Source organism: Vigna unguiculata, chromosome 11 (genome assembly GCF_004118075.2).
Source record: "Vigna unguiculata cultivar IT97K-499-35 chromosome 11, ASM411807v1, whole genome shotgun sequence".
Lineage (NCBI taxonomy): Eukaryota > Viridiplantae > Streptophyta > Magnoliopsida > Fabales > Fabaceae > Vigna > Vigna unguiculata.
The window spans coordinates 4,403,753-4,422,986 of NC_040289.1; the positions used below are offsets into that span (position 1 = coordinate 4,403,753).

Below are 19,234 nucleotides of genomic sequence, written 5' to 3' on the forward strand. Positions count from 1 at the left end.
ACCCTTGAAATAAAGGGTGCATTAATGGATACCTGTTCCTTAAGAGTTTCATCTTTTAGGACCACTCTATGTTTTTCTGAATCTAACATTTTAAGCACTGAGTTATGTATATGAAACTTGGTAGGGAAAAAGTTACTCCATTTAGAGATTTCATAGCTTAGTAATTGTGGATTGTTGAAATGGACCCATCTTTTGCAGATACTTTCTTTCCCTTTATTTTACTCACATTTTTCTTTTCACATATCCTTTTGTCATATTTTATCTGCTTTATTTAAATAACAGTTAAATATGTTTTTTGTCTTTCAAATTTCAGTAAATTTTGAAATTAGTTTATTTTGAAACTTTAGACCAATTTAGTTTTTCATCTTTTGAAATATGTGAATTTAGTCATTTTAATCAAATTTTGTTAGGTTTATTTGATGTTTCGTACGAATTTTAGGATTGTATTTGAGTTGTTTATCTATAACAATATATAAAGATGATTTCCTCTTTTGTGTCCACATTTCATAATACCAATTTTACCCTTTACAATATAATTATTTATTAAACTTTTTAAAATTAATAATTATTTTTACTTATTTTTTCTTTTTTAATTCGTCAACAATTAATTTCTCTATTCATTTTACTTTATTTTTAATAAATATAAATTTATTTTATATATTAACTTAATAACATTATACTATTATCACCTATTAACATTCTATCATTCATATTTAAAAAATGCGTACATACAGACGCGATAGTGCCTATGTGGAAATATATGTTTGATATATATCATTCTTTGTCACATTTTTATTTTAATGTTAAGTCAAATACTATTATGAAACACGCTTGAAATGTCAAATAAACTTAAAAAAATTTGATTAAAAGGACTAAATTCACGTATTTCGAAAGATGAAAGACTAAATTGATTCAAAGTTTCAAAATGGATTAATTCTAAAATTTACTAAAAGTTAAAAAACTAAAAACATATTTAACCCTTTAAATAATATACAATAAAGATAAATAGTTAGTTTAAATATTTTGTCTTTTTATACGATAAAATAAAATTATAGTTTTAATAAAACTATAAAAATTTTAATTTCGTTAATTTTTTGAACTCCGTTAATATTTTGAGTGATTGAATATATGTTTGATATTTAGTAATTGTCAAATGTGTTTGTGAAACATAAAATTAACGTTCATATACCATTAATTTGAAGGAATATTTTATCTTTTAATTTTGACTTTGTAAATTTAAAATTCTCAGTGATCCTTCAAGATTTATCGTATATTAGCGATAATTTTCCTTTAATAAATATGTTAGAAAATTCTTGATCAGGAGTTCAAAAAAAAGTAATAGAATTAAAAAAATTTGTATTAAGATTATAATATTTTATTTTATTGTACTAAAATAAAAATATACTAATAATTGTTGTTATATTGAACATATTATCTAATCTTTTTTTTCTTAGTTTGATTTGAAAATATAAATTTTCAGTATACCAGCATTTTTTACTTAATTATTTTACCTTTAGACATTGTTCTATTCTAACTAAAGATATTGAGAGACTTTCAACTAGAAACACTTGCTTATAATGATGATTTAGAGATATATTTATAGACCTAAAAACCGTTAATATCTACTTTTTTATTTAGAGATAATGGATATTGTTAAATAAGATGAAATAAAGTAAGATTTCTTACCCTAAATGAGAGTCTTGGGCACACTAATAAGATTATGATATATTGGGAAGAATATTTACTGAATATTTTTTTATTTGAATTAATTTTTAGGAAATTTTCAATTTTAGAAATATATTTTATATACAAATAAAAAAATATTAATTATTATTTAAATTTATAAAATTAAAATGAAAATATTATAAATACTTAACATTCTATTACATTTTTTATATATAAAATACGTAAATAAAATAAAATAAAAATTTATCTGTACAACATATTTCTTATATTTCCCATCTTACTCATACCTTTAAAACGATAAAAAATTATAAACATTATACATTATCCAAAAATCAAGATCTTTGACGAACCTCAAACATGATTTTTATAATTATGGAGTAATAAAATTTATTGTTTTTATCTTGTTTTATTAAAGGATAACAATTAGATTTATTTATTTATATTAAACATATATACTTTTATGGATGGAAGTGGCAGAACCAAAAAATGTGACAGTGTTTTACTGTTTTTAGGAATTAAATTGTGGCTTATCCTAATCTATAATGCAAAAAAAAAAAAAACTTTATTTAATTTCTTATATTTTAAATAAATCTTTCCTAAATCAAGAAGAAATCGTGTCTTATGATTTTTTAAATATACGTGATATTATATTAGTAGGTAATGATAATATAATGTTCTTAAATTAATATATAAAATAAAATTATATTTATTAAAAATAAAGTGAACTATATCAAAAAAAGATGAGAGAATAACGATTGATAAATAAAGAAAAAAGGAAAAACAGAAATAAAAGATTTTATAAAGAAATTTGTAAAATAATAATTAATTTTGAAAAAATTATAAATAATTATATTTTAAAAAATAAAATTGATATTTCGAATTGTGGAAAAGAAATAATTCTTTTATATATAGTTATAGATCAAGAAGAAATAAATCGAAAAATTAGTTTTGTTTGTGAACCTCAGACATTACGCAGTTCTGTTTATCTGGTATAATGAAAATCTTAAAAACATGATATTTTAACTTTTAATTATTTTATTTTTAATTCTTACTTTTTATTTTTCTGTTTTCTGTTATAAAAAATCGCAGTCATTTGAGACCAAACGAATACTTAATGAATGCCGTTTTTCTCGTTTTGGTTGTCATCTACTTAGCCGCAATCACCGCAATAATGTGTTTTCTTTTTAAAAATCTAAAATTAAAAATAATAATCACCAATTTCAATTTCAAGTATCACCAAGGACGTTTAAAGATTTACTTTAAAAATTGGCATTTTTATTAGTCATATTTTTTACGAAAGTTTTTATTAATCATATTCCAAATATTCCAAAAATTAAATAAGGTTGATTCTTTTAAGACAACAATAGTATGTAATTATTAAACTTATTTTATTGTATTTTTACAAATATCATACTAAAGGATGACAAATAAATCTGGTATTCTTTAAATTGGTTTCGATATCGATGAAGAATATTTAGTTTAATTGAATGAGTCTATCTCTAATTATTTATGTTTGTTTCTGTGTGTATTTATGTGTATATGTCTGTTTATATTTATTTTTTTCGTCTTTGTGTATGTGTATATGTATTTGAATGTTCTATATTTTTTATATAATATAAATGACAAGTGATGCATAAGTTATCTCATAGAAAGGGAAATCCTAGAGAGAATAGAAGATATATGAAAGGAAGAAAGGAACATAAAAAGAAAGAATAAAAGAGAAAGAAAGAGAAGAGAAGAAAAATGAAGGGATAGTCATAAAAAATGGCTTTGACCAATACCAAAAGGACAATCACAGAAAATAAAAGAGAGAAACAAGGAAAGGAGACAAGTTTGAAAAAAATCCAAAAACCCAAAAAAAAAAACATTCCACCAAAACCTATGGTAAAGTAAGAAGGAAAATAAATCAATGAAACAAAAGAGGGAAAAAATAGTAACATTTTCTAGTTTATGGAAGAGCAACATCAACAACTTTTTTGGCTTCTAGATTTTAAGGTTCAAAATAAGGCATTATGGATAACAAATTTAATTAAAAATAGTAACACAATCACATGTCTAGTCAAACTTACATTTTTATGTTGTTAACAGGTAAGACAACATTATTTTATTTAATCAGTATTAAAGTATTTATGGACTATTCTAATCATTTTACAAAATATATAGACATGATGACTCTTTTTATAAGAGATGCTAATGACTCAAAACAAGAACCATATTAAAATAATAAGTTTTGGCATGGACAAACAATACGTATAAATCTACGCATGAGTATTACTCACCTTTGATACATAAGTGTAAACAAATAGGAACCTTAATTATATGAGTATTCTCATAAATGAGATTTATCCAAACCAGAGTTTCCTTTCAATACTTCTAGCACAAAGAGGATAATCATAGCCTTAATCTAAATCTCAAATTCTTGATATATACTTTGCCTTTGGATGAAGAATCTTAGGTTTTTCAATACTTGCATATATTTTTTTCATGCATTAATTGAAAGCTACATTAAATGGTATTTTTAGTGCCCCTGTAATGGTACTTCCATCCTTCGCTTAGTCAGATCTAAGTTTGTCCATCATAAACACTTAACGCACATAGAAGTTAGTAGTTCATAAAGAATTTAAGCACACATAAAGACAAGTATACCAATCACTATAAGAAAAATTACCATTAAGGATTTTACGTTTCATCCAAGTCCATGTATTCACTTAGCTTAAACCAACAATTTCTTTGGAGTCTAGCTTCCTATTGTTAAAGATTACCTCATTCCTTTGTTTCTAGACTTCCTCAATGATTGCTAACCTCATTCCTTTGTTTCTAGACTTCCTCGATGATTGCTAACCTTATTCCTTTCCATATGACATTTTGCTTATTAATCAGATTAAGGTTTTGGAAATGCTAAAAATTAGTCGTAGGTTGGCTGTGGTGAACCGAGGTCACTCCCATCCATCTATCACACATGTTACATACACTTTGTGCAAACCTACATGTAAAGAAAAGGTGTGTCACACTCTTCTCACGAGCTAAGCATAGGTCGCACAAATTATTTTGTAGTTGCACCCCTTTTACAAATAACTTATCCTTTCTTGGTAGCTTATCTGGCAGAACCCTCCAACTTAGACAATGTGCCTTCAGAATTACCTTAACATTCCATAGCATTCCAAATACACCACACTTTTCCCCTGGCAACATTGTAATACCCAACTTCAATTTTTTTTTTTTAATGTTAAGATAGAAGGAAACAATGTAATTTATAAGTTTTGTACACCTTTTATTATTTTTAATAAATTATTTACTAAAAGAATGCGTTAAATTATCAAAATTACATATTTTGACCTTTCATTTTGACTTTAGAAAAAAAATCAATTTTGAAAAAACATCCCACCTTAATAAATTTCAATTTTATGCAAAAAAAAAACTTTTATATTTTTAAATTGTCCAATACAGATTTTGTATCTTTTACGCGAAAATGTTCATTGTACATAAATTCGTTCGTAACGATTTTTTTCAAACCCATTAGTAAATTCGTTGATAATGGATTTTTGTTTTAAAATCCATTGGGAATTGATTTTTTTTAAATTCATCAGTAAATATATTAGTAAAATGTATGTCAATTTTTTTGTCAAATCTAATGAAATATTTGTTATAAAATAATTGAAGATGAGTGAGAAGAAGAAGAGACGAGAGAAGAAAAAGGAAGGAGAGGAATAAAAGGAAGAGAAAGAGGAGGCAACATCGAGAGTAGCGAAGGTGGCAGACATAGACGTGGACACAGTGGTGACAATAGTGGTGGTGGAGGAGGAGGATAAAGAAAAAGACCAAATCTCGATATTTACCAATGGATTTTTATCGATGGGAAAAATCCATGTGTAATGACTAAGGGATAAATACAACTAATTTTGATCATTGGTAATTATTGATGAATTTTCCTATCCGCAAGCAAAATTTATTGACAAACATTTTTACCAACGAATTTTGATCATTGGCAAGCCATCGATAATTTTGATTCATCGACAAATTTTGATAATTTTTGACAAATTTTGGCCATCAATAAATCTATTTTTTTCTTGTATTGTCTAAGACCCAATACAATCTAATCCTCAAAGCACCACTATGAATTATGAAGTGGAAATGAGTGGAACACATTTGAATTACTATAACTATGCATGAGATATGTTTAGAACTACTTTAAAATAGCAAAGGCACACAATATGCAACAAAGATCATATATATTATATATGTATATATCACCTACACATCAAATAACCAAAACTATCTTTAAAAAATAACATTAATAATAAAAAATAATACAAATTAAATATGTGAGTAACAAGCAAATCAAACATCAAACACGAGCACAAGTAAATTAAGAATTCAAGTACGAGTAATTCAACACCGAGCACCCCAAAATTCACCCCAAACAACAAAATGAAAAATACAAATTAACCAACACAATTGAAGGACATTGAGACCAACCTGATTCCTATGGAGCACCAAAATAGTGAGCATAATCAAGAAGGGCAAATTTTCCTTTTTCCTTGAAAACCACAACCATACACCATCAATGAATATCTTCAATGAATAAAACAAAAAGGGGATGAAGAAAACTTCACCTGGATCACCATTGAGGAGAGACAAGTGGTGTTGCCACCAAAAACTAAATATAATTGCTTTCTCAGTACAAACCTTACTATGAGTTGGATTTTTGAATCTAGAAGTAGGGTTGGGGAAATATGAAAGAAAGACTTATTCATAGTATTTTTTCTATAACATGTTCAGTCAATTCTTTATTTTTTATTTTTCTAAGTTTTTGTTCAATTAACATTAACCTTAGACATTTAAATTAATACTTTACTTGATTCTTTAATAATTTAGAACTTTGAATCAATTATTAAGATTCATATATATTATACTGCATCATCATTATATACGAGTGTGAAAAATATTTTGATTTGAATTCTTTTATCATTACATAACACGTAGGCAAACATGCAAATAATATATGTATATAAGAAATCATAATTACTTATTTATATAAAAAAGTATTAATTTTAAAATTGTTAATAATGACATCATATTTATATCTGTACTGTTTTATAAATAATTATTTTGATTGAGATTTGTGCATTTAATAAAATAAACACATTTACTGAACAACAATATTATCACTTTCATTCATACTTGTCTGGTAGAAAAATGAATGATAAGCTTTGAGTGTGTTAGTTTAAAATCACTTTCATACACCAATAATTCAATCTCACAAATCTAGCAATTATCTTCGTTAAGATTCCAAATCTCTCTCATTCCAACACACAAATGATATAATAGTGGAGACAAATTTTTTATTATTGATGAAGTATAGAATAATACTATTGCTAATTGTTAGAGGATAATTTATTTTAATAGAAAATTTAAGATATATTATTTGGATAAAAAAGTAGATTTAGAAATTTTTAGATGACATGATTATTTTAATATATAGAATTCTATATTGTATTTATAAAAATAAGTTTTTTTTTTCATATTTGATATTTTCTCACATTTCCTTATTTTCCTTTATTAAGTTGGATGTTTTAATTAGTTGGATGTCATGAACTTGATCTCCAGTTAAGGTCTTCACATAATTTCATTAACTATTATTCATGTTGTTTTCAAGTTATAAGGATTTTTGTAAGATACTCTCATTTTATTTTTCATATTTGTCTTTGTTTCTCTCTCTTTATAAAAAAAAAATGTTTGTATGTTTTCTCTCAAAATTATTTCTACTTAGTTTCAATCAATTAAATTTTCAAAATAGAGTAAATTTTTGTATTTTGTATTTTTACTTTCTAGATTTGTCATGATAGAGTTAGTTGAGAAAAGGGATAAATTTAGTTGAAAATTTACTTATAATGGGATATTTTGTTAGAATAATGATATATTAATTCACTTTTTTTAATTATTTTTAATTCATTATTGTTATTATCTTTAAATAATTTATTTTTATTTTTTATAGTGATGTGATGTGATAATTTAAAAATAATTGAAATAATAAGTTAAAAGTGAATAAAAAGAAATGAATTAAAATATCATTATTTATTTTGTTACGAGTAATACAAGAAAAATTATTTATTTATTTTATAGAATTTTAAAATATATGATTTAAATATCAAGATGACTTGTTAATTTTATAGATAATTGTGCCTTAATTTAACATATCTAGAATGTTTGAGTTAGAAACTAAATCTTGGTTAATGTAAAAAAAAGTCCATTTCAATCTTAAATGAATTGTTTTTCTTTTTTAAAAACATTAATTGAAAAATAATTTCAGATAATATCAATAGAAAAACATCATCAACTAATTTTTTGAATTATTAAATTATTAAATATTAAATAAATTTTTACATTTAATAATAATCAAGCATTCTATATAAATCTAATTTATCTTATCTAAATAAATCATTTTAAAAACACACAATCTAATTTCTTAAAATTCTCAAATTCCCTATCTAAAAAATTCCTTTTAAAAGTATAAAATTTTAATCTTAACACGTGAGAATTATAAGTATATACACACATTCAACAACAAAATATCGATTTAGTACATAAAAATATCGATTTTGACATACTTCAAACTTTTACATTCTTAATTATCAAGAAATCACTCTAACTAATTGAATGATTACCCCCACCATCACCAGCAACATTGTTTTTTACAAACCAAGTTAGTACCTTTCAATTAAATTCATTTACATATCCATTGCCATAAAACAGTTATACAGTCACCATGCTCAAAAGTTGAAGCCAGTAACAGGAGTTTACAAAGACTCAGTTTTTACTCTATTAAGCAATTTTTTTTCAAGAACAAAAATGTGACAAGAACATCATATTTTAGAGTAAACAATACCCCATAGATATTTTGTTCTGATATTTACCTTGTGATGACAGAAAATGAACATAACATGATAAATTGTGTGCAGAATGAAGCAATGATATTTGTGGCAGCAAAGTTATGAAGTATAAATGTAGGAGTGACCAGAACGATTTGGTGTTGTGGTGTGGCAAATGAGTATTTTCACATCACATAACATCAGCAACATTCAGAGACAGAGTCAAATTGGGATAGAACATCACATGCCTTAGATCTGTCTCATATTGCATTCACATTCAGTCATTCCTTCCAGCTTGTATCTTCCACATTTTCCTTTCCACCCAGAAAAATTCTCCATTCCTCTCTCCTAATACCTATGTCCATTTCTGCTTCAATTATTGCACACTTTAGCCACCTCATTCAATTCCCCTTCATCTTAAAATTGGGTTCCACAGCCACAAAGTTCTCTTAACCATGCTTCTCCTTGTCCTATATACCCACATGGGAATATTATCATTTTCCATGTAAAATCACTCTACTTTTTTCATCAACATGTGCCTCTTTCACTCTGTCTCATCACACCCCAGATCTTAATTATCCCATTTTTCCAACACTTTTGTGTGTTTCATTCACCCCAATTGTGTTGCTGCCACTTCTCACTACTGGGTGTAGTGAAAGATCAGATTTTTCAGTGGAACAAGGAGAGAACCACCCTCCATGTTGATACTGGTTCTTGGACTGGTTTCAGCTACTTTGTTAGTGATTGTTGCAGGTTATGTGTTGTATTGCAAGAAGAGAGTTTCAAGGTGTGAGAGTAAGGACATTGAAAGCTCGGAACACAAGGAGGAGGAGGAGGTGGCTCAGAAGGAGGATTTGATGATCTTTCAAGGTGGGGAAGACCTTACAATATGTGACATATTGGATGCTCCAGGGGAAGTGATTGGAAAATCCAACTATGGAACATTGTACAAGGCCTTGTTGCAGAGGAGCAACAAGGTGAGGCTGCTCAGGTTTCTGAGGCCAGTGTGCACTGCAAGAGGTGAAGAATTGGATGAGATGATTCAGTTTCTTGGAAGGATAAGACACCCTAACTTGGTTCCTCTTCTGGGGTTTTACACTGGGCCAAGGGGTGAGAAGCTTCTTGTTCATCCCTTCTATAGACATGGGAATCTTACTCAATTCATAAGAGGTAAATAGATTGTTTCTCTTGCCTTTTTCTACTTCTAATTCTGTTATCTGCTTTTGCAGTAAATCTGTGTGTTTTCTTTCTTTTGAGATGTTCATTTGGTTTTAATTTTGTTAGTATAATAATGGGTTTGAAGGCTTTTGGCAAATCTTGATCTGTAATTACTTTGAAAACATTCACTACTTAGTTTGTATTACTGTTACTGTTAGTGTTTTGTTGGGATTTGGGAATTATAGAAGAAACATGGAGGTTTTTTTTTTTTTTTATTTCACTCTAAATATTCCTTCCTCCTTGCAAGATTCTAACACAGATATTACGAAATATTCAATCAATACACATTTAGCAGTAAAAAAATATCTCTAACTTTTCAACCATTTTTTGTGTTTCTTTTCAATGTTTCTGGTTCTGCATTAATTGCTCTTAATTATATGTACGAATACTGTTAGAAAAATTAGGTTAAAAGAAGCTAAAAGGATTATTGTTGTGGTACAAAAATAAAAACTGAAAGAAATTACTTTAGAATGGAAGGAGCAATAGTTGTTTAAGTTGAAAAGTGAAATGATATTTGTCTAGAAAAAGAGTTGCATCATTTTTGCACAGTAGTGGCAGAATGTGGTGTAGGAATATGTATTACTTGTTTTTGTTTTATTATTTTAAAGGGAAGCAGTATAAGAATTGTGTGAGGTTTTTTATTCTTGGTTTGCTCAATAGACCTTTTCTTTTATAGTGTCAGAAAACTGAATCAACCTATCTTTCTTCTTCTTTTGGTATTTCATTGACATTTTCCATGCTGATATTAACACTGCTGAATTTCAATTCCCTTATGTTATGGTCATTTTCATGGCATTGGTATTCATTCATCTGTTAATAAAACTTCAATTACATTATGAAATATCTACATTAAGAAGAACAAGTGATGATGAAATAGCTAGACAGAAAGTTCCAAACCAAGCTATTTGATTCATTAGGCCTACTTTTCACACCTCAAGGATTGATTTTTGTTTTGCATTATATTGATCAAAGATGTTGACTATGCAGATGGAAATGGAGAGTGCTACAAATGGTCAAACATATGCAGAATATCCCTTGGTATAGTGAAAGGATTGGAGCATCTTCACACATCACAGGAGAAGCCTATCATCCATGGAAACCTCAAGTCTAAGAACATTCTTTTGGACCGTTCCTACCAGCCCTACATCTCAGATTCTGGTCTGCATCTTCTGCTGAATCCTACTGCAGGCCAAGAAATGCTTGAAAGTTCAGCAGCACAGGGTTACAAGGCACCAGAACTCATCAAAATGAAAGATGCTACTGAAGAGAGTGATATCTATAGCCTTGGTGTGATCTTGCTGGAACTGCTTTCAGGAAAGGAACCTATCAATGAACACCCTACTCCTGATGAGGATTTCTATTTGCCAAATTTCATGAGAAATGCAGTTCTTGGACACAGAATTGCTGATCTATACCACCCTGCCATTCTTCTCAGAAACAGCAGAGAGGACAGTGTTCCAGTCACAGAAGAATTCATTCTCAAAGTTTTTCAACTTGCCATGGCTTGTTGCTCCCCTTCACCCTCAGTTAGACCTAACATAAAGCAAGTCCTGAAGAAACTTGAAGAAATTATGTTCTAGAATCCATGGGGGGGTTTTTTGTGATTTTTTTGTGTAGTATTGGCCACTCTGGCAACTCTGGCAACTCTGGCAGCAGTGATACTGCACACTTTAAATTCTTCAGGCTCATCATTAACAATGATGTGGTTGGAGACAATATAACATTTATTATATATATGAGAAATTAGGAAGAGAAAAAAAAAAGTAAGCATTCTGCTTACAAATTGTGCAATTGACTACCAAACAAAGACTTCAGAACAGTTGATGTTGATGTTAAGGATTAGAGTTACATGAAGAATCATATAGGTTGAAACTAAAGCTACCAAATTCTGAACTCCAAATCTCAGATCTGGCTCCCAGTTACTGAATTTGAAATTTGTGAGACTATGCTTGATAAAACAAGTGAGCTTGTGACATGGACAATGTCTCTTATACCCTGATACTGATTGCAGAGATTTGAAGGGAAATTACTCAGATTCTTTTACTGTCAAGAATGTTGTGCTGCTGTCCAAGAATTTTAAGCCAGAATGTGAGTTTTCCTGTTTGGATAACCACAGAATCTGCTGAGAAATGGTCTTTATCCACAGTGACCCTATCAAAATCCATGTCATGGCCATAGTTGAACATGCAAAAGTGCAAAGGAATCTGAATAATTATGTAGGCCAGGAAGTGGGATCATTTGGTGGCAGATTTTCAAAATCTCACCAAGAACAAGTTACATTGTTTGTTATGGTTTGGATAGATCTCTCAGCAACACCATTTCATTCTGAGTATGCCCTTTTTTTTACTTAAGAGAGACCATACTTTCCCAGTTGTAATCTTGTTGATTTGGTGAAATGTTAGTTTTCAGTTATGCTACTTACTCATTATTGTTCCCTCATTTCAGAGGATTCTGACACTGCACGTTTATCAGTGAGAGAATTAGATGATCACCAACCATTGCAATTTTTAATTTGTGATTGATAGAGTGTAGCTGGTGGAGCTGGTGGTTGGAAGTTAGGTGAGGGAGGGTGTACTAATTCATTGCTCACACATCACTATCTTGTTCATAACAAATTAAACACTGTTTGCATTTCTTATCCCTCAAAAAGAACACAATTACAGTTATGAAATTGCAAAACTTGGTCAAATTGATCTTTGCTTTTGGAAATGTGATATGTCACCTTGACTAAGGACCAATCAACCGTAATTTCTTCATACACATTGGGGACATGTGGGGGCAAAACACAGTTTGTGGTAACAAGATGCAGCATTGTGGTTCCCACCTTTTTCTCCCTTTATATATGTAGTAGTAGCTTTGTGTCCACCTTGACATAGATAGCAACATAGTTTGTATTAAGAATATTTGTAGATAAATTTATCTGGAACTCGGTAATTTTTTCTGTTAGATTTAGGGTTTAGAGTTTAAGGTTAACGTCATTTTTTTATTATTTTATCCCTGTAATTGGACAAGAAACACCTAAAACTAGTGAATGGTTGTATTAGCAAATGATATCATTACTACAAATATAGGAATAAAAATACTATTAAGCCTATAATATAATATCTACTAACATTTAACATTATATTGTTATTATTCTTTATACTTGAAAGTTTGCAAATTTATGCTTTATTGAATGGTATTCTCACTTTTTCATTGCATTTAAGAATTGAGCTAATAATGCCAACAAAATAGTCAAAAGGGATGGTGATGCTTTTGTTTGTGTTCCCAAAAAAGAGAAATTTTCTTGTCTTTTTGGTGGGTTGTATAATTGTATTACTATGGAGTTTTATTCAATTGTTCTACATACGAAAGGTAGAGTTTTGAGTAAGTTTTATTTTACCCTTCTTCATGATCTTCTTGAGTATTGAAAAGCAAAGAAAAAAGTGATTAGAAAACAAAGTAGAAGTACATCTTTACATGATTAACATCATTGTTGCATCTTAGTAATTTATTAAAGCTAGTAGAATCCCATGAATGGTTGATTCACTCTTCATTATTTAATGAATGAGATATATGCTTATGGATGTCCTTATCCAACACATGATACTATAATTGCAACATAAATATTATGGTTATTATTCTTTTTCTAAAAATGAGAAAAAAAATTATGACACTAGAAATCAATTATTGCTTAAGTTGTGAAATGACCTACAACCTAACCAACCAAACTCTTTTTCCCATTACAAATAATTGGGAAGAAGAAATGTCTCAAATGAGTTTGGATCCACAAGCAAGATGAAGCAATAAATTGTCCTTCATCACCCTAAGATTTAGCTACATTTTTTATTATATATGTTAATTATTGGCCAAGGTTTTAGCTCACATTTTACATATTTATATAATCCATTTATTAAAAAAATCAATAAAAGAAGTTTGATAGAAAGAAAATTTTTTATTTTTCAGGGAATTGAAGTTAAGAATGTAAGCCTTTTCTTACTTGGTTTATCTTTCAAGAATTAGTAGTTTTAGAAAATTATTTTTTTAGCGATGAGTTTTAATCAACATTCTCTTCAAACTAATAGGAGAAAAAAATCTAACTTTTTTGAATTAAAATAACATTTTAAGAGAAAAAAATATCGTACTATTTTATTAATTTTTTTGTTTATAAAATGCATAACTAGTTCGATTATTGTTTATGAAAAAAATTGTTTTTTTTCTTATGAAATTACAAGTTACCATTTTTAACTTCTAATATTACATGACACTATTAACTTTTTATGTGTTGAACAAAATGGTTAAGGAAAATTCAAATGATAAAATACTGACATGTATTCTGAAAAAAAAATTCTTCAAATTAGTAAAATAAATATTATTAATCTATATTAAAAAAATAGTAGAGATTAAAAGTGATGATTTAAAATTTTGAAGAATATGAAAATAAAAAAGAATAATATGCATGGATTAAAACAAAATTCGTTACCTTTTAAAAGGATTAAAAAATGATTTTAAATTTTATAATAAGATTGAAAAGAAAATTATATATAGAAACCAAAATCTAAACTTCCTAACCTTTACAAAACTATAAACATATTTAAACTTAAATCAACGGATTGTTTCTATATTTCTAGAAAAATTATATAAATATTTCTAATCATGTTTCTTACTAATCAATGTAAATTTAGCTGTGAAAAGTAATGATTTTCAGAAATAATGATTATTGAATATGAAAGAGTAGTCCAAAGCAAGAGAAGACAACAACTAGAATGAAAGTTAAATAAATTGAATAAATTTAAATGGGTGATAAAAGATAAAAAACGTTATTATTTTCTGCATTCCTTTATTAATTAGGTAAATGTATTTGTCATTATATATTTTCTGCACACTGGTGATTATGGGTTGAATTTTTAATGATTCAATTCACATCCATTTTGGATCCAAATAATTGGATTAGATTTTCGACTCAAATATATTTTTTCAAAAAAAGTAGATTGAATTTTTTAAAAATCCAGATCCAAATATTTAGATCAAGTTTAAATCTAGATATAAATATTTGGATCAAGTTCAAAATCCAAAATATATTTTTCATAAAATAAATTCAAATTAATTTTTTTAAAAACTTGTGTTAGAGCTGACACCATAGAATTTGACAGATTTTTTGTCGAGGCCAACGAGGCCAAATTTCAGCACGGGATGAACTTGGATGACTTTCGAACGAATTTCAGTTGGGGACGACGTGACCAAATATGGGCCAAGGTCGACTTGACAAAATTTCAGTCGAGATCGACTTGACTGGATTCGACTGAATTTCGGCCAGGGTCAATTTTGCCTAATACGACCAAATTTTGGCCAGAGCCAACTTGGCCAAATATGACCACATTTGGGCCAGGGCCTGATCAGTCAAATTTCGGTCAGGGTTGATTCCACTAAATTCGTCCGCCGGGATTGGCTTGACTGAATATGGTTAATTTTTTATCACAATCGACTAAGTTGAATATAGTAAAATTTCGTTCGGGACTTACTCGACCGAATACGGCTAAATTTGGGCTAGTGCCAACTCGATCAAATTTTGGTCATGACCAACTCGACTGAATTTGGCCAAATTTAGGTTAGGATCGACTCGCCTAAATATGACCAAATTTTGGTCACGATCGACTTTGCCGAATACGACCAAATTCAGGTTAGGACCAACTCAGTCAAATTTTGGTTGAGGCCAACACAACCGAATTTTGACCGCAGCCGACTCGACTGAATTCGACCGAATTTCGGTCGTGGCCGACTCAGATGAATACGACCAAATTTTGATCGTGACCGACTCATTTGAATACGACCAAATTTCATCCTAGGCCATCTCAGCCGAATACGACGAAATTTGGGCCAGAGACGACTTGGTCAAATCTCAATCGGGGCCAATTCGATTGAATTCGACCGAATTTTGACTGAAGCCAACTAGGCTAAATACAGCCAAATTTTGGTCGCAGTTGTCTCTGCCGAATACGGTCAAATTTTGTCTAGGTCGACTCAGCCCAATGCAGTCAAATTTGGTTCAGGGTGAACTCAACCGAATACTTCCAAATTTTATCCAGGACCAGCTGGGCCAAATTTCGATCGGGACCGACTTGACAAAATTTGGCCTAATTCAGCCAAATTTTGTATAGGGTCATGCCAACTCAATCAAATACGACTAAATTTGGGCTAGTACGTTTCAACCTTTAGCCTAACCTAACCAAAAATATAAACTGAAAATTTGGATTAGATATTTTGGATTATCCATTTTGAAAATCTAGATTTAGAGTATGGATATACAATCCATAAAATATATAAAATGTAGATCAGATTGATATCAATATCCAATAAAATGGATTGGATTTTTAATAAAATGAATATTAAATGGATTGGATCATAGCAAAAATGGATTGGATCATGAAAATTAGATTTTTTGCCCATCCTTAGTTTAACTTTTCAGATCATCCTCTGTTTCCTTGCGCTCATTTAAGAGTTCAATAAATAAATTATTGTTGTTATCCTCATAATTTTTATTTTTAGGTGTTAAATAAATATTAATTATTACTTTTACCCTCATATTTTTATTTTTTCACATTTATATGTATTTAATCTTTTTTTATTAATACATTTTTTTACAAGAGTATAATTTAAATTTGTTAGTACAAATTTAAGGATACATTAACAATTCTTTTATTAAACTTCTAAAATTTTTAATTAAATTGTAAGGTTTAAAGTTTATGAATATAAATTTCAAGGTTTAGTGTTTATGGACGTCTCACATCGCACGTCGTACGTCGCACGTCACAAGTCGCACGACGCACGTCGCCCACCGCACGTCGCACGCCGCACGTCGCACATCGCATGTCGGATGTCTCACGTCTCACGTCTCTCGTCTCTCGTCTCACGTCGCACGCCTCTCACGTCAAACGCCTCTCACGTCTCACGTCTCTCACATCCCATGTCCCATGTCCCACGTCTCACGTTCCAAGTCCCACGTCTCTCACGTCTCATGTTTCACGTTCCATGTCCCATGTCTCACGTGTCACGTGTCACGTCCCACGTCTCACGTCTCACGTCTCACGTCCTACGTTCCTCGTCTCACGTCCCACGTTTCATGTCTCACGTCTACATCGCACGTCTCACGTCGCACGTCCCACGTCTCACATCTCACGTCCCACGTCTCACGTCTCAGCTCTCACGTCTCACGTCTCACGTCGCACGTCCCATGTCTCATGTCTCATGTTCCACGTCTCACATTTTACGTCTCACGTCCCACGTCGTCTCACATCCCACATTCCATGTCTCATGTCTCACGTTTCACGTTCTACGTCTCACGTGTCTCGTCTCACATCTCACGTCTCTCGTCTCACGTCTCACGTCTCACTTCGCACGTCCCATGTCTCACGTCCCACGTATCACGTCTCACGTCGCACGTCTCACGTCTCACATCGCACGTCCCACGTCTCAAGTCGCACGTCCCATGTCTCACGTCTCACGTCTCACGTCCCATGTTCCACGTCTCACGTCTTATGTCCTTCGTCTCACATCCCACGTCTCACGTTGCACGTCTTACGTCTCATGTCGCACATTCCACATCCCACGTCTCTCGTCCCACGTCGCACGTCTCACATTATTACACTGAAATACTTGATTCTTTCATAAAATAATGGTGCTTTGGTTTACTGGTTACAGTATATCTAAGGTTCTTTTTTTGTTGTTTATCCTTCTTCAGATAATAGTTTCTTATTGATCGAAAGAAAGAAGAGAAAGAACATTATTTTACCGGAAATAGAAAGCTAACCTTATGCAACAACAATAATTTGAAGCTTTTGCAGATGTCTGCTATCATTACATGGATGATTTTAGAAAAATGTTTAGATGTTGGTAGACAATATTTTTTTATTGGTTTTCTGTTCTGACATTCAATATGCGAAGAGATGTGTCACAAAATTCTAATCAAGGATAGGCAAAAAAATCTATTTTTTAAATTCAATCTATTTTTTCTATGATCTAATCCATTTACTATCTATTTTATTAAAAATTCAATCCATTTAAAATCTATTTTATTGAATATGGATATCAATATGATATATATTTTATATATTTTATGAATTGGATATCCATTTTCTAAATCTAGATTTTCAAAAAGGATAATCCAAAATATCCAATCCAAATTTTCAGTTTATATTTTTTGTTAGGTTAGGCTAAAAGTTGAGACCGACTAGTCCAAATTTAGTCGTATTTGATTGAGTTGGTGTGACCCTATACAAAATTTGGCCAAATTTTGTCAAGTCGATCTTGATCGAAATTTGGCCCAGCTGGTCCTCGACAAAATTTGGAAGTATTCGGTTGAGTTCACCCCGACCCAAATTTGACTGCATTGGGCTGAGTCAACCTGGACAAAATTTGACTGTATTCGGCAGAGAAAACCGTGACCAAAATTTGGTTGTATTCAGCCTAGTTGGCTCGAGTTAAAATTTGGTTGAATTCAATCGAGTTGGCCCCAATTGTGATTTGGCCGAGTCGGCCCTGGCCCAAATTTGGTCGTATTTGGCTGAGACAACCTACAGTGAAATTTGGTCGTGTTTGCAAATGAGTCGGTCACGATCGAAATTTGGCTGTATTCAACTGAGTTGGCCATGACCGAAATTTGGCCGAATTTAGTCGAGTCAGCTCCGGTCAAAATTCGGTGTGTTGGCCTCGACCAAAATTTGACCGAGTTGGTACTTGCCTAAATTTGGTTGTATTTGGCAGAGTCGATCGCGACCGAAATTTGGTCATATTTAGGCGAGTCGGTCCTAACCTAAATTTGGCCAAATTCAGTCGAGTTGGTCATGACCAAAATTTGGTCAAGTTGGCACTTGCCCAAATTTAGCCGTATTTGGTCGACTAAGTCCCGAATGAAATTTGACTATATACAACTTAGTCGGCTGTGATCGAAAATTGGCCATATTTGGCTAAGTCGGCTTTGGCCAAAATTTGGTCGTATTAGGTAAAATTGACCTTGGCCAAAATTCAGTCGAATCCAGTCAAGTCGATCTCGCCTGAAATTTTGTCGAATCGACCTTAGCCCAAATTTGGTCACGTCGTCCCTGACCGAAATTCGTTCGAAAGTCATCCAAGTTCATCCCATGCTGAAATTTGGCCTCGTTGGTCTCGACAAAAAATCTGCCAAATTCTATTGTGTCAGCCTTATAAAAAATCTAATCCACATCCATTTTGGATCCAAATAATGGATGTGGATCCAAATTTGTGTCCATAGCGCTGACACCAAAGAATTTGACAGATTTGGTCGAATACTTCCAAATTTTTTCTAAGACCATATGGGTCAAATCTCGATCGGGAAAGCCTTGACAGAATTTTACCTAATTCGGCCAAATTTTGTATAGGGTCACGCCAACTCAATCAAATACAACTAAATTTGGGCTAGTACGTCTCAACCTTTAGCCTAACCTAACAAAAAATATAAAGTGAAA

At 30.6% G+C, this 19,234-nt stretch overlaps 1 protein-coding gene across 1 annotated transcript; it reads left to right on the forward strand.

Annotated features, from left to right (window-relative positions):
* Positions 1-8,668: 8,668 nt before the first annotated feature.
* LOC114169954 (putative kinase-like protein TMKL1) lies at positions 8,669-12,411 on the forward strand. The gene is made up of 2 exons (XM_028055365.1): positions 8,669-9,725; positions 10,761-12,411. Exons 1-2 carry the CDS (start codon positions 9,254-9,256, stop codon positions 11,351-11,353), a joined length of 1,065 nt encoding a protein of 354 aa, XP_027911166.1. The 5' UTR covers positions 8,669-9,253; the 3' UTR covers positions 11,354-12,411.
* The last annotated feature ends 6,823 nt before the right edge of the window (positions 12,412-19,234 follow it).